This window comes from Erpetoichthys calabaricus, chromosome 7, assembly GCF_900747795.2.
Source record: "Erpetoichthys calabaricus chromosome 7, fErpCal1.3, whole genome shotgun sequence".
Lineage (NCBI taxonomy): Eukaryota > Metazoa > Chordata > Cladistia > Polypteriformes > Polypteridae > Erpetoichthys > Erpetoichthys calabaricus.
Window position 1 is genome coordinate 9,995,850 of NC_041400.2, and position 17,225 is coordinate 10,013,074.

The window sequence follows — 17,225 nt, forward strand, 5'->3', positions numbered from 1 at the left end:
AAGTATCACACATCAAATTAAAAGTCTCTGTCATCCTTCTCTACTTCTCAAGGTTTTGTTTTTTGACTATGAACACTTGCTCTCCATCAATCAGCTAATGTCTTCAAACCTCCTGAGGTTTTAATTTGCCACCTCTTTTAACATAACTGTCTTTTTTTTCTAGGATTACGGATTATTCAAATGGGTAGAGGCCATCATCAAGTGAATAGGAATAACACGCATCTTTTGGTCGAATGAGGCACATGACCTGCATTGTGAGGGAGCGTCAGTTACGACACTACGGCCATGTGGCGCGTTTCCCTGAGGGTGATCCAGCTCGTAAGATCCTCATTGTTGAGGACCCGAGTGGCTGGACCAGGCCAAGGGGTTGCCCATGTAACACCTGGCAGCGGCAGATAGAGGGGTCATGTCTGGAGGGTGGGACAGGACTGCGTGTCTGCCTGGGGGGGTTGCCAACTGAGCTGTTTCGACGTGTAGTGGGTGCTGGCAACGCACTGTACCAGTGCATGCTCCCCAACTTGACTTGACGTTGGGCAGAATGGCCTGTTCTCATCAAATTTGTTCTAACATTCTAATCTACAAATTGCCTAAAGGTGTAAATACCACCATTTATAACAAAGAATTCCCCCAAGTCTTCTATATTTTCCTCACACAATCTAGAACAGTGTTTCCCAAACTCGGTCCTGTGGACCCCCTGTGGCTGCAGGTTTTTGTTCCAACCAGACTCCTAATCAGTGACAACACCGGATAGCACTGATCTCATTTAATTAGCTAGTATTATTTTTCTTTTATTCGACATTCAGAAAAGCACAGCAGCGTGATTTTTACATTTATAAGACATTTAGAACTATTTCTGCTTTTGCTATAGATTTAAATGCTGAAGTCTCTTTTGTTGATTTCATTCTGTTTTGCCCTTTTTCTGTGCAGTTTTCCCCTTTCGTTGTATCTTATTAATGACAATTAAACATGAGCAGAGCAGACACAACACGGAATAATCAAACGGCTGCAAGTACTTTAGCATCAGACCCTCTAATTAGTAAATAATGGATTAATTAAACAATTAGAACACCTAGAAAAGTAGAATGAAAATCAAAATGAAAATTCTGTTAAAAAGAAAAAAAATACATTATTCCCATAAAACTGCTTGGTACATTTTAATATATATGTATTTTATTTTGTTACCAAACTTCTACCTAACTTTCTAATTTCTACATTGTTCCCACAAAACTTGGGGAAAAAACACCACTTAATTAGCTCAAGAGTCCAATTAAAAACAGAAGCTGTTTGGAACAAAAACCTGCAGCCACAGTGTGCCCCCAGGACCGAGGTTGGGAAACACTGATCTAGAGCATTCCATCCAATTGAAAAGCTGTTCATTTCAACACCACAGACTTTATATTGTCACTATTTGCATCTTATCAACCTCTCAGATCTTCTAATGCTGCCCTCCTCACAATGCCAAAAACCCATTTTACAATTCTTTGTAAGTGCTTATCCAGCTTAATGATTTAAATTCTCGGAGGCTCCCTCCCGAAGTGTGATTGCTGCATTGCTGAACACATTTCTATTTCACCTAAACACTTTTTTCTTCTCTATTACATTTCTTTCGGCGTGTCTGTAACTGTATTCTTATCCCATTTTTCCCATACCAACTGTACAGTGGGGCAAAAAAGTATTCAGTCAGCCACCAATTGTGCAAGGTCTCCCACTTAAAAAGATGAGAGAGGCCTGTAATTGTCATCATAGGTATACCTCAACTATGAGAGACAAAATGAGAAAAAAAAAATCCAGAAAATCACATTGTCTGATTTTTGAAGAATTTATTTGCAAATTATGGTGGAAAAACAGTATTTGGTCAATAACAAAAGTTCATCTCAATACTTTTTTATATACCCTATACGTTTTCTGTAAGTCTTCACAAGGTTTTCACACACTGTTGCTGGTATTTTGGCCCATTCCTCCATGCAGATCTCCTCTAGAGCAGTGATGTTTTGGGGCTGTCGCTGGGCAACACGGACTTTCAACTCCCTCCAAAGATTTTCTATGGGGTTGAGATCTGGACACTGGCTAGGCCACTCCAGGACCTTGAAATGCTTCTTACAAAGCCACTCCTTCGTTACCCGGGCGGTGTGTTTGTGATCATTGTCATGCTGAAAGACCCAGCCATGTTTCATCTTCAATGCCCTTGCTGGTGGAAGGAGGCTTTCACTCAAAATCTGACGATACATGGCCCCATTCATTCTTTCCTTTACACGGATCAGTCATCCTGGTCCCTTTGCAGAAAAACAGCCCGAAAGCATGATGTTTCCACCCCCATGCTTTACAGTAGGTATGGTGTTCTTTCTCCTCCAAACACGACGAGTAGAGTTTTTACCAAAAAGTTCTATTTTGGTTTCATCTGACCATATGACATTCTCCCAATCCTCTTCTGGATCATCCAAATGCTCTCTAGCAAACTTCAGATGGGCCTGACCATGTACTGGCTTAAGCAGGGGGACGCATCTGGCACTGCAGGATTTGAGTCCCTGGCGGCGTAGTGTGTCACTGATGGTAGCCTTTGTTACTTTGGTCCCAGCTCTCTGCAGCTCATTCACTAGGTCCCAATGTGTGGTTCTGGGATTTTTGCTCACCGTTCTTGTGATCATTTTGACCCCACGGAGTGAGATCTTGCGTGGAGCCCCAGATCGAGGGAGATTATCAGTGGTCTTGTATGTCTTCCATTTTCTAATAATTGCTCCCACAGTTGATTTCTTCACACCAAGCTGCTTACCTATTGCAGATTCAGTCTTCCCAGCCTGGTGCAGGTCTACAATTTTGTTTCTGGTGTCCTTTGACAGCTCTTTGGTCTTGGCCATAGTAGAGTTTGGAGTGTGACTGTTTGAGGTTGTGGACAGGTGTCCTTTATATTGATAACGAGTTCAAACAGGTGCCATTAATACAGGTAACGAGTGGAGGACAGAGGAGCCTCTTACAGAAGAAGTTACAGGTCTGGGAGAGCCAGAAATCTTGCTTGTTTGTAGGTGACCAAATACTTATTTTCCACCATAATTTGCAAATAAATTCTTTAAAAATCAGACAGTGTGATTTTCTAGATTTTTTTTTTCTCATTTTGTCTCTCATAGTTGAGGTATACCTATGATGAAAATTACAGGCCTCTCTCATCTTTTTAAGTGGGAGAACTTGCACAATTGGTGGCTGACTAAATACTTTTTTGTCCCACTGTATACTAATTCTGATTCTACCATTCTACCTTCCTGGACTGCTCATCATTTTTACTATACTATCCTTTTACTCTTTCTTTTTGTACACTTTAGCCTATATGTGTAACATATAATCCAAAACACTTAATGTTTGCAAATTATTTTGAAATGTACCTTTTGTTTGCTTGGTAAAATGCCCTATGGTAGTGTACTATGAATGATGGTACACAAGACAAGGGCTGATTTACTGATTTGATATTTAAAGTATCTGAGGTTCCAAATACACCTCTGCCACTGCAGCCTCTCGTCATGAAAATACACATAATGGAATATAAACATGTGGCACATGGGTGATTTAATGTGAAAACAAACAGTAATATAAATTGGTTAAATACAGTAATATAAAATGGTTAAATGGCAGGTTCATTTGTAGCTCTTACTTTGGGGATACATTACACAAATGGTATGCAGTTAACTATGAATGACACAGAGATTAACAATGAATGTGCAGCTGAAGACGTACTGTATATGGTGATGAAAGAGGAAAGTCTGAGGCCAAGAAGGCAGCCAAAAACATTTTGTTTTTTGGTAGTAGTAGATGACATTAAATGACACAAATTACCCCCAAGACTATAGAGAATGGAGGACTGTATTCTAGGGTACAATACCTAGGTTATTTAGCAACCATGGCAATTAATAGTATCAATGGATAATGGTGATGGACACGTTGACAGACGAGATTAGACAGGAGTCCCCGTGGACTATGATGTTTGATGATGACATTGTGATCTGTAGCGATAGTAGGGAGCAGGTTGAGAAGACCCTGGAGAGGACAGGAATTACGGTCAGTAGGACCACCAAGACAGAATACATGTGTATGAATGAGAGAGAGGTCAGTGGAATGGTGAGGATGCAGGGAGGTGGAGGAGTTTAAATACTTGGGATCAACAGTACAGAGTAATGGGGATTGTGGAAGAGAAGTGAAGAAGAGAGTGCAGGCAGGGTGGAATGGGTGGTGAAGAGTGTCAGGAGTGATTTGTGACAGACGGGTATCAGCAAGAGTGAAAGGGAAGGTCTACAGGACGGTAGTGAGACTTGCTATGTTATGTGGGCTGGAGACGGTGGCGCTGACCAGAAAGCAGGAGACGGAGCTGGAGGTGGCAGTTAAAGATGCTAAGATCTGCATTGGGTGTGACGAGGATGGACAGGATTAGAAATGAGGACATTATAGGGTCAGCTCAAGTTGGGAGACAAAGTCAGAGAGGTGAGATTGTGTTGGTTTGGACATGTGTTTGGAGAGATGCTGGGTATATTGGGAGAAGGATGCTAAGGATAGAGCTGCCAGGGAAGATGAAAAGAGGAAGGCCTAAGAGAAGATTTCTGGATGTGGTGAGAGAGGACATGCAGGTGATACAACAACATTTATTTCTATAGCACATTTTCATACAAATAATGGAGCTCAAAGTGCTTTACATGATGAAAAAAAGAGAAAAAAAAGACAGTAAGAATTAAAATAAGACAACACTAATTAACATAGAATAAGAGTAAGGTCTGATGGCCAGGGAGGACAGAAAAAAACAAAAAAAAAAAACTCCAGATGGCTGGAGAAAAAAATAAATAAAAATCTGCAGGGGTACCTGACCATGAGACCGCCCAGCCCCCTGATGGGTGTAAGAGAACAAGATGACAAGGACGGAAAGATATGGAAGAAGAAGATCCGCTGTGGCAACCCCTAACGGGAGCAGCCGAAAGAACAAGAAGAAGAATGGATAATTTACCACTATGTAAAATATGTGAAAGTAAGCCTTACTGTAGAACAAAAGAAGACCGTCACATATTGTGCGGCCACTTAGACGTTACTGCAGATCAAAGATTCCGCTTTTAGCAGATGTCATGTATTGACTGCTTTAAACTAGCTGGTCAATGTACATAACAACCAGAAAACTGTTCAGCAACATGCAATGCCAATTTTTCATTCTCTTAACAGTTTTAGTTTGTCACAAACGTTTAATAAATGTAATTTCTTCACTCACCTTTGAGTTTTGTGGCAAGGAATGTGTTTGTGAATGTCTGAAAATAAGAACATGATGATATTACTCAGATGTATTCATCCCCTGAACATGCTCACTGCACATTTTGGATTACGTTTATATAATGTTTCAAGCATAAAAGGTAGAAGTGCTTTTAATTTCTACAGGGAAAAATACTAAAAGCACACACTAATCATGTCCCACTGTTAAAAGCACATTAAAAGTCTTACTAATACTGCTATGGATAAATGTAGTTATAGGGAAAATAAGATCTTGTGTTTCTCTAGGCGGAAATGTAATAAGTACTTATTCCATCCATCCATCCTCTTCCGCTTATCCGAGGTCGGGTCGCGGGGGCAGCAGCTTGAGCAGAGATGCCCAGACTTCCCTCTCCCCGGCCACTTCTTCTAGCTCTTCCGGGAGAATCCCAAGGCGTTCCCAGGCCAGCTGAGAGACATAGTCCCTCCAGCGTGTCCTGGGTCTTCCCCGGGGCCTCCTCCCAGTTGGACGTGCCCGGAACACCTCACCAGGAAGGCGTCCAGGAGGCATCCTGATCAGATGCCCGAGCCACCTCATCTGACTCCTCTCGATGCGGAGGAGCAGCGGCTCTACTCTGAGCCCCTCCCGGATGACTGAGCTTCTCACCCTATCTTTAAGGAAGAGCCCAGACACCCTGCGGAGGAAACTCATTTCAGCCGCTTGTATTCGCGATCTCGTTCTTTCGGTCACTATCCATAGCTCATGACCATAGGTGAGGGTAGGAACATAGATCGACTGGTAAATTGAGAGCTTTGCCTTGCGGCTCAGCTCCTTTTTCACCACGACAGACCGATGCAGAGCCTGCATTACTGTGGATGCCGCACCGATCCGCCTGTCGATCTCACGCTCCATTCTTAGCTCACTCGTGAACAAGACCCCGAGATACTTGAACTCCTCCACTTGGGGCAGGATCTCGCTACCAACCCTGAGAGGGCACTCCACCCTTTTCCGGCTGAGGACCATGGTCTCGGATTTGGAGGTGCTGATTCTCATCCCAGCCACTTCACACTCAGCTGTGAACCGATCCAGAGAGAGCTGAAGATCACAGCCTGATGAAGCAAACAGGACAACATCATCTGCAAAAAGCAGTGACCCAATCCTGAGTCCACCAAACCGGACCCCCTCAATGCCCTGGCTGCGCCTAGAAATTCTGTCCATAAAAGTTATGAACAGAATCGGTGACAAAGGGCAGCCCTGGCGGAGTCCAACTCTCACTGGAAACGGGTTTGACTTACTGCCGGCAATGCGGACCAAGCTCTGGCACCGATTGTACAGGGACCGAACAGCCCTTATCAGGGGGTCCGGTACCCCATACTCTCGGAGTATCCCCCACAGGATTCCCCGAGGGACACAGCTGAACGCCTTTTCCAAGTCCACAAAACACATGTAGATTAGTTGGGCAAACTCCCATGCACCCTCTAGGACCCTGCTAAGAGTGTAGAGCTGGTCCACTGTTCCGCGACCAGGACAAAAACCACACTGTTCCTCCTGAATCCGAGGCTCGACTATCCGACGGACCCTCCTCTCCAGGACCCCTGAATAGACTTTTCCAGGGAAGCTGAGGAGTGTGATCCCTCTGTAGTTGGAACACACCCTCCGATCCCCCTTCTTAAAGAGGGGGACCACCACCCCGGTCTGCCAATCCAGAGGCACTGTCCCTGATGTCCATGCGATGTTGCAGAGGCGTGTCAACCAAGACAGTCCTACAACATCCAGAGCCTTGAGGAACTCCGGGCGTATCTCATCCACCCCCGGGGCCCTGCCACCAAGGAGTTTTTTGACCACTCGGTGACCTCAGTCCCAGAGATGGGGGAGCCCACCTCTGAGTCCCCAGGCTCTGCTTCCACATTGGAAGGCATGTTCGTGGGATTGAGGAGGTCTTCGAAGTACTCCCCCCACCGACCCACAACGTCCCGAGTCAAGGTCAGCAGCGCACCATCCCCACCATATACAGTGTTGACACTGCACTGCTTCCCCCTCCCGAGATGCCGGACGGTGGACCAGAATCTCCTTGAAGCCGTCCGAAAGTCGTTCTCCATGGCCTCCCCAACTCCTCCCATGCCCGAGTTTTTGCCTCAGCAACCACTGAAGCCGCATTCCGCTTGGCCTGCTGGTACCTATTAGCTGCCTCTAGAGTCCCACAGGACAAAAGGGACCGGTAGGACTCCTTCAGCTTGACGGCATCCTTCACCGCCGGTGTCCACCAACGGGTTCGGGGATTGCCGCCACGACAGTCACCGACCACCTTACGGCCACAGCTCCGGTCAGCCGCCTCAACAATAGAGGCACGGAACATGGCCCATTCGGACTCAATGTCCCCCACCTCCATCGGGATGTGGTCGAAGTTCTGCCGGAGGTGGGAGTTGAAGCTACTTCTGACAGGGGGCTCTGCCAGATGTTCCCAGCAGACCCTCACAACACGTTTGGGCCTACCAGGCCTGACCGGCATCCTCCCCCACCATCGAAGCCAACTCACCACCAGGTGGTGATCAGTTGATAGCTCCGCCCCTCTCTTCACCCGAGTGTCCAAGACATGTGACCGCAAGTCTGACGACACGACCACAAAGTCGATCATTGAACTGAGGCCTAGGGTGTCCTGGTGCCAAGTGCACATATGAACACCCCTATGCTTGAACATGGTGTTCGTTATGGACAATCCGTGACGAGCACAGAAGTCCAATAACAAAACACCGCTCGGGTTCAGATTGGGGGGGCCATTCCTCCCAATCACGCCCTTCCAGGTCTCACTGTCATTGCCCACGTGAGCATTAAAGTCTCCCAGCAGAACGAGGGAGTCCCCAGAAGGTATGCCCTCTAGCACCCCCTCCAGGGACTCCAAAAAGGGTGGGTACTCCGAACTGCTGTTCAGTGCATACGCACAAACAACAGTTAGGACCCGTCCCCCCACCCGAAGGCGAAGGGAGGCTACCCTCTTGTCCACCGGGGTAAACCCCAATGTACAGGCTCCAAGTTGGGGGGCAATAAGTATGCCCACACCTGTTGGCGCCTCTCACCGGGGGCAACTTCAGAGTGGTAGAGAGTCCAGCCCCTCTCAAGGAGATTGGTTCTAGAGTCCAAGCTGTGCGTCGAGGTGAGTCCGACTATAGTGAAAAAATGCATAAATGTAAAACGTGGTGCATAATTAACCACATGCAAATCAGCTTTAGGACTTTCATTAAGCAAACAGAGTAACAAATGCATTTCTTTTGTAAGCAACAGATTATACATATTTAGGGGAAGAACAATAGTGTATAAGTACAGTACAGAGTTAAGAAGTGAACATACAGTAGCACATGATGAATTAATGTTAGGAAACTACCAGTTACATCTGTGTCAGTTACATCCGTTTAATTGGCAGCACTGACCTATTGTATATTCAACTTGAACGTCATCTATCTGTGAGTCTGTGATGCTGTTTTTCTCTTCTGCTTTAACTTCACCAAGAAGAAATCCTTCCTAGAAACGGGAAAGCAGATAGTTATTTGTGTTTTCTTAAATGCACAGCTAACATAGTCAATTCATTTAATAAACTCCATGAGTTAAGAATCAGGAATATGAGAAACCTGGGTATGTAATAAGCAGGTTTGAAGGAAAACAAGGCTGTGACTTTATGTCAGGCTGACTGCACAATAAACTATTTTTTAAAAGTTGCTCTCGGTTGTATTGGGAATTTGTCCTTAAAGTTGCACGAGATACTTTGCTGTTCTTACCTAAAATATGATTATTGGTGTGTACATAAGATCCTGGCAGAGAACCAGCCTCGGGTGTGCTATTCCAAAAGTCAAGCTTGAATTCTTCTGTTTGTACTCTAAAATATAATTCTGCTTAGAAGTTGCAAGCAGCCTTGACTATCTTGCACCTAAAAAATGCATTGGTGCCACTTGTGTTACTTTTTAAATAGATGACAAAGCTTAACAATGATAATATCAAACTGCAGGTGGCATTATGAAATCAACCATCAACACATATTTTTTCTGACCTAACTAAGCCTGTTAGTATCATAAAATTCCCACCTTTCTGGCGCGACTGGAACCAAACATTTAGTGTAAGCCGTGTGACCACAGGAGGGTGCCAGTGAGCCCCAAACTCGGGACACAGCAATACACCAAATTATTAGAATAAAATAAAGGATTTTTATTCTCACAAGCACTTCCAGAATCAGCCACAATAAATCCAACAATTACACAAAAACTAAACAATTCTTCCTCCTTCCTACCTCTGCTGAGTGTTGCCCACTGCCTCCCAACCCTAACTCCTTGATGTGAGGCAGCAGGCTCTCTTTTAAGAGAATGCTTCTGGTGCCATGTCGCGTGTTCCTGGAAGCACTTTCGGGCCATAAAGAAAGTAGGGAGGTCCTCCCCCGACAGTGTCCTCTATTGGTACACAGGGACACCAACAGGGTTGCACTTCCAATCTCCAGCGCCCAAGCACCCCTGTGGGTGTCCAAACTGGGTTGCCACGCAAGGACCACTGCCATCTGGCATATGAAAGATGGAACATCTGCCAACTCTTGGCTTCCTCTGGTCCATCCATTATATCATACCAGCCAGGGACAAAGTTATTTTTCCGTCCCATTGGCTACTCCATCTGTTGTTTGATTCTGGCCTCTCATCAAGATAAGAAACCATCCTCCTTCCCAGCTGGGATTACCCATTCTCTTCCTACAGCCGATACTATATTAGAATATTAACTGTCACACTTTTCATGTGTTAAAAATGGGAATCTATGTTAACATACTTTATCCATCCATTTTATAAACCTGCTTTATCCTGACCAGGGTTGCTGGGAAGCTGGAGCCCATCCCAGCAAGCATAGGACGCAAGGCAGGAACAATTCCCGAGTAGAGCGCCGGTCCACCACAGAGTGAACACACACACATAATCTAACATCACTAATGTTGCCTTATTAAAAAGCTTAAAGAAATTTTCCTTTAGCTAAGCTCTCCTTCTCAGGGGTGGGGTTTGATTTGTTTTCAAATTTGTTGGGTTATAAATTGATCTGTTTGTATGGAATGATTACAATGAAAATTAATAAAATAAAAATATTAATAATCTAACATCACTAATTTGCATGTCTTTGGTTTGTGGGAAGACACCAAAGCACTCGGAGGAAACCCATACAGACATGCCGAGATCAATCCAAACATCATGCAGGAAGGATCTGGGACGCAGACACTAATTCCACTCCATCACTTTGCTGCCCATTTATATTGAAAGGGAAGCAGTGATAATAATCCAATTGTAAACAATCTAACCACATATTAGGTTTAGGTTTACTTGTCATATATAGGTTAACACAGGGTCAACATTACAATGAAATGTGTATGACGAGAAAAACAAGTCACTCAGCCTAGATCCAATAAAGCTAAAAGTAATCCATCCATCCATCCATTATCCAACCCGCTATATCCTAACTACAGGGGCACGGGGGTCTGCTGGAGCCAATCCCAACCAACACAGGGCGCAAGGCAGGTAACAAACCCCGGGCAGGGCGCCAGCCCACCTCAGGCTAAAAATAATTAAAAAAAAAAAAAAAAATGTACAAGTTAAAAATAAACTAGCCATATAAAATAAAATGTGTACGTTTTAAAAGAAGTTATAGAGCATATTAATAACTTTATATAATTTAAATATATAAATTTATATATTTATACCTTGATAACTTGTAACAGTGTAAACACCCAAGAATAACCTTTGCAGGCACTGTTGCCTGCAATATCAGTCCAATTCATGAACATTAATTAATGAATAAATTATATGACTGGAGAAAAAGCAAACATAAACATCTTGTACCACATGTGCCAATAATCACAAAAAAACACGTGGATGCTAAACAAGTAAAGTTCTAAATGGAAGAATACACCATATTGCTTCTTATTGCAAATTCACACCAGGAGGTATGTGGGGGCAAATTTGGCCACTCTATGTAGAATTCATATGTTCTCCTCTGTATATCTTTGTGCACTGTCTTGGGCTTGCTGTGACAACCTGAAGATATTATCAAGTTATGTTAAATAGCCTAAGTACAGTGTACTCGTCCCATCTGTAGATGTGTCTCCTACCACGGAAAACATTGAGAAGCAGCTTACAAGTAAACATTCTGAACATATTCATGTTATGTTAAACGGCTTCTCTAATCTAGTTTGATAGTTGGGGTTTGTGACTGTGTTTGTCCCATCTACATAGTTATTGTCTGTTTTTCACCTGCATTATTATCATTCTTTAATTTAATATTATTTATTGTATCAGTATGCTGCTGCTGAAGAATGTAAATTTCCCCTTGGGATTAATAAAGTATCTATCTATCTATCTATCTATCAAGGGATGTGCCTTCTACTTTGGAAAAAGAAAAAGAAGTTGTTGTTATAAACGATGACTAGTACAACACTAATCTGACCTCATTGTGTTCTTTAAAAAAAAAATAAAAAATTTCAACGTGAGGATTTGCACCCTCGGAGTCAAGTTACCCAAATTATTCTCTAGAGGGTACAGACTTCTAAATACCTGGGAGTGCAGCTGGATGATAAACTGGACTGGACTGCCAATACTGATGCTCTGTGCAAGAGAGGACAGAGCCGACTATACTTCCTTAGAAGGCTGGTGTCCTTCAACATCTGCAATAAGATGCCACAGATATTCTATCAAACGGTTGTGGTGAGCGCCCTCTTCTACGCGGTGGTGTGCTGGGGAGGCAGCATTAAGAAGAAAGACGCCTCACGCCTGGACAAACTGGTGAGGAAGGCAGGCTCTATTGTAGGCACAGAGCTGAACAGTTTGACATCTGTGGCAGAGCGACGGGCGCTGAGCAGACTCCTGTCAATCATGGAGGATCTACTGCATCCACTGAACAGGATCATCTCCAGACAGAGGAGCAGCTTCAGCGACAGACTGCTGTCACCATCCTGCTCCACTGACAGACTGAGGAGATCTTTCCTCCCCCACACTATGCGACTATTCAATTCCACCGGGGGTGGGAGGTAAACAGTAACATTCCACACTCGCACTCTCCATCTTGCACTGTGTTGTTATCACTCTTTAATTAATATTGTTTTTATCAGTATGCTGCTGCTGCTGCTGGAGTATGTGAATTTCCCCTTGGGGATTAATAAAGTATCTGTCTATCAATCATTGCAGTAATTATTTACCACTCTGATGCTGATCTTTCTGATCATAAAATAGGCCATTACGATAGCAACTGACGAGAAGAATTCATAATTCATTGCAGAATTACAGTATTTGAGGGTTCCTCTCGAGTGCCTCTTTCTCCTGCACGATTTGGCTCAAAAATTAATCAGCACCTCGTCAGCTCATAACAGGCTTAAGTTTAGAGTCTGTTATTTTTCCATCCAGCCATTTTAGCTCTACGCCGTCCGTCCTCAAGAAACTGTGACACACATACATACACACACAGACAGACAGACACACGCCCACCCATCATTGAGATATCGATGTTTTTCATATCAGGGGATGAGATCCGTTGAAAACTGGAGATCGAAATTTCCGACAAATCTAAAGCTTTCAAGCTGACAATAGGTTGTGGTGAGGGAGGGCGCAAAGCAAAAAAGAAGGTTGTGTAGCATAATGGTTATGGCTATTCAACAAGGCTATCAGTTCAATCCTTCACTGAGTGACCCTTAGCAAGTCATGTAATCCTTTCTATTACAACTTTTAAAAAAGTAAACTTTTATAGTACAAGTACCTATACGGAGTTCACTAAAGAAAGGCAGGTGCTTGTGTACTAAACAGTCGGCTAGTACCCTTTTCTATTATCGTGACGCAAATCGGGGACATTGACATTAGGGACCTATAGGCAACAATGCTCCACCCCCACGAACTTTAAGGTTAGTAATTGTGGTTGGGGTAGGCCATTATAATAATTTAAACTCCAAAAATTAAGCAACCGGGGCGCCTCCCCCACGGAGCCCAACACTAGAAGGGGTAGGAACTGCCATCCGTTTAGTACACAAGTACCGGAAGGCACTATATAAATGCTGTCCATCCTCTCTTTGACTTATCGAGGACTTTAAGCCAGGGAATTTTTCAGAAGAAGTGTGTCATGAAATGCTATGGGGGCTCCTTTTTGAACCCGTCTATATAATGCCAAACTGGGTATGCAAAGTAAGAAGTTTTCTCTCTTTTTTTAAATTTTATTCATTCTGATGCTTGTTCAGACCATAGAGTGCGTGTGTACTGCGGTTATTGTGTGAAAAAGCAGATATTCTATAGAATGCGTGACGTTTTCGGGCAAAGCGTGAAATGTCCGTGCTACTTTGATACTTTCCCTAGGCATTGCACACAATACAGAACGACTTGCCGGTTTGCCTTTTGGCATTGCATAGAATGCCTAGGAAATGTTTTGAAATTTTAATCATTTCATACTTTGACGTCCTAGGCGTTCTTCACAATGCCGAATTTGACCCATTGACGGTAACATACGTTCGTATATGTATTTATTTGTTGGGCTTCTGTAAAAGCCATATTCCCCCTAACAAATAAAGATCTATTTATCTGTCTATATAACCCCTGAAAAATAAAGATCAATGTATCTGTCTATATAAAACAATCAAGTTTGTTTTGGAACCCTTGTCCCATTTTTATCTCCTTCTGACAAAAGACGAGTATTCACACAGTTGTTTTTCCTGAAAGCCTGCAGTGTCTGAATCGGATACCTTTAAACTTCTGACCCACCATCACAAGAAATTTTACGCCTAAAAAGGTGTAACACAATTGCCGACATCTGTATATTTACTTTTTAACTAAAGCAAAGCGAGGTTAAGTGACTTGCTCGATGTCACATAGTGAGTTAGATGCTACAGTTGGATCAGGAAATTATGGGTGGTTTAAAGTTCAGAGCCTTTGCAACTAAACTAGACTGACTGCCTACTGGTTTCAGTTTTTACCGTGAGATAGCTACGAAGGGAAACTAAACCAGTCTTTAATTTAAAATGTAAATGTCACGTGCTGGCAGAAAATATTTTCATTAATATGTTTCTTGCCTTTTCTTATTTGTTTTATAAGTCACATATCCTACGAAAATTCACACCCGGATCACGCAGCTTCCCAAACTCCTGTAAAATACTCGCCACAAACACTAGATTACTTCACGGCCAGGTCCTCCTGGGGATACTCACCACATCCGAATCATGATTGAGGTGGTGAAAGGCTAGTGAGCCCAGCACGTAACCCGAGACATGGACTGTCACATTCAGATTCTCCATGTTTGTTGTTTTCTTTCCGCCTCAGCACGGCAGCCACTTCCCATTACCCATAATGCCACGCCGCTTCCGTGCATGCGTCCTCCTTGTAGACGGGCTGCAGGCTGCTACGTCACTGCGGCAACGTAGGTGGGCGGTGCTGCGAGTGTCCACTTAGTTTGCACGCCAGTCAAAGTTGTGCGCACTCGCACTATTAGGCAGGGTAAAATCTGATGGTTCTCTATTACTAAATCTTCATGGGTTGCAAAAGAAATTTCATTTTCAGATAACGCAGGTATGCATTGAAAAAATTATTTTATTTTTGGACACTGAATTCAAAAGCCATTTTTCTCTAACATGTAGCATTTTTTCACAAAAGTTTTCTTCCAGCTGTCAGTTACAGTTTTTTTGTTGTTTTCACACTAAAATATTTTAATGATAATTTGTTTAAACTTAGTATTAACAATATTATAATCTTTAACACAAAACAGTTATTTTATTCAATAGTAATGTCAGAATATAGCCGGAATTGACCAAGGTGAAGAGTCTAGCAGCTGTTAGTGCATACAGAATTCCTATTTTCTTTATGAGTGCGATATCAGAACCAAGAATTGACATTGGATTCAGAAGAATGAGCTTGCTACTTGAAAACAACAAGTAGCAAGCCTATATGGCAGGAGTGTTGAACTCTGGGCCTGGAGGGCCGCAGGTTTTCATTTTCACCCTTGTCCTAATCAGTAACCAGTTTTCACTGCTAATTAAATTCTTTTCCCCTTCATTTTAATAGCCCTGTTTTTAAGGATTCAGTGCTCTGAATTGATTCCTTTCTTCATTAAATGATAGCCACACAGAAATGAGACGTGAAACGAGCCAACAGATGACCAGCTAAATTGGGGCTTCAAACTCTAACCAATTTCACTCCAATCACTTTCTTAATGAGATGCTGATTCTTGCTGTTAATTAAGCCCTTTATTTAATTCCATGGCTTGTTGCTGCTCTCATTCTGCCACAGCAGACATTTCCAAAACTGTTGGTTTTCTGTTTTTTCTAAGAACACCGTTAAAATGTTTTGGTGACCTGAGAGATCAACCTTACTGAGACCTTTCTTTAATTTCAGATATTGTGTGACGGGCACAGGTGACCTGCTTATGTGGCGGCTTGTTTTGTGTCTCACTATTATTTGGCTGCTAATTAAGGAACATGAAACAACAAAGGGGCCCAAGTGAAGTTAATTAAAATTAAGGCAAAATAAATTAATTAGCAGCAAAAACTGGTCACTAATGAAGAAGATGGTTAGAATGAAAACCTACAGCCACTGTGGATGTGGATCCCAATACTCCAATTCAGTGACGGGGACACTGGGCTGTAAAAATGGCACCGTCCTTTGGATGAGACATAAAACCGAGGTCCTGACTCTCTGTGGTGATAAAAGATCCCTGGGCATCCTTCATAAAGAGCAGGGTGTATCCCGATTTCCAGGCAAAATTGCCCACCATGGCCTCTCTCACCACTTAAACAGCTATTGTGTGGTGAGTGTACTGGTGCAAAAAATGGCTGCTGTCACATCAACCAGGTGGATGCTACACATTAGTGGTAGCTGAAGTGGATCCCCACTCACTAAAGCATTTTGAGTAGTGAGAAAAGCGCTATATAAATTTAAAGAATTATTATTATTATTATTATTATAGAAATAGGGGCAGCACAGTGACACAGTGGGTAGCGGTGCTGCCTCACAGTTAGGAGACCTGGGTTCGCTTCTCGTGTCTGCGTGGGTTTCCTCCGGGTGCTCTGATTTCCTCCCACAGTCCAAAGACATGCAGGTTAGGTGGATTGGTGATTCTAAATTGGCCCTAGTGTGTGCTTGGTGTGTGGGTGTGTGTGTGCCCTGAGGTGGGCTGGCGCCCTGCCCAGGGTTTGTTTCCTGCCTTGCACCCTGCGGTGGCTGGGATTGGCTCCAGCAGACCCCTGTGACCCTGTAGTTAGGATATAGCGGGTTGGATAATGGATGGATGGATGGATGGATTATAGAAATAGGCCCCATCAAATTGTGCACCCAAGCATCCTATAGGGCCCACCATTATTGATTTCCTGGTACAGTTTTGCTGGGAGAAAGCCAAACCCTGGACAGTTTTAGAAGCCCCCAAGGACTAGGTTAGGAACCCCTGGTCCATAAAACATACACTTAAGCTTGAAGTAATTAGATAGATAGATTGATAGATACTTTATTAATCCCAAGGGGACATTCACACATTATTATTTAAAATAATCCATCCATCCATCCATCCATTTTCCAACCCGCTGAATCCGAACACAGGGTCACGGGGGTCTGCTGGAGCCAATCCCAGCCAACACAGGGCACAAGGCAGGAAACAATCCTGGGCAGGGTGCCAACCTACCGCAGTATTTAAAATAATGAAAAATGCAATAACTTGCATTGAATTATTCGGTTGGTGGATTTATCAAAGGCAACTTATTAAATTTCAGATGACATTGGTTACATTTCTTTCAGTTGGGGACCCCTGATATAGACCAGGAGTCCCCAGCTCCGGTCCTGGAGGGCCGCAGGTTTAAATTCTAACCATTTTCTTAATTAGTGACCCGTGTCTGCTGCTAATTAACTTCTTCTGAATTAATTTTAATTGATGTGCTTTATTAAGATTTGTTCCTCTGAATTACTTCATTCCGTTCCTTAAATGACATCCATCCATCCATCCATTTTCCAACCCGTTGAATCCGAACACATCTGCTGGAGCCAATCCCAGC

General features: G+C 43.4%; 1 protein-coding gene across 2 annotated transcripts in view; it reads right to left on the reverse strand.

The window, feature by feature from the left end:
- The window catches only part of abraxas1 (abraxas 1, BRCA1 A complex subunit), a 34,515-nt gene that overhangs the window by 14,763 nt on the left and 2,527 nt on the right, over positions 1-17,225 (reverse strand). The window contains exons 1-3 of one of the 2 annotated variants that reach the window (XM_028805034.2): positions 14,400-14,562; positions 8,635-8,725; positions 5,234-5,270 (exon numbers count right to left, since the gene is read on the reverse strand). In XM_028805034.2, coding sequence (XP_028660867.1) covers positions 5,234-5,270; positions 8,635-8,725; positions 14,400-14,486 — 215 coding nt within the window. In that variant the 5' untranslated portion in view covers positions 14,487-14,562. Of the gene's footprint in view, positions 1-5,233; positions 5,271-8,634; positions 8,726-14,399; positions 14,563-17,225 lie in introns of those variants that run through there. The other variant, XM_051929812.1, reaches the window with a different exon arrangement.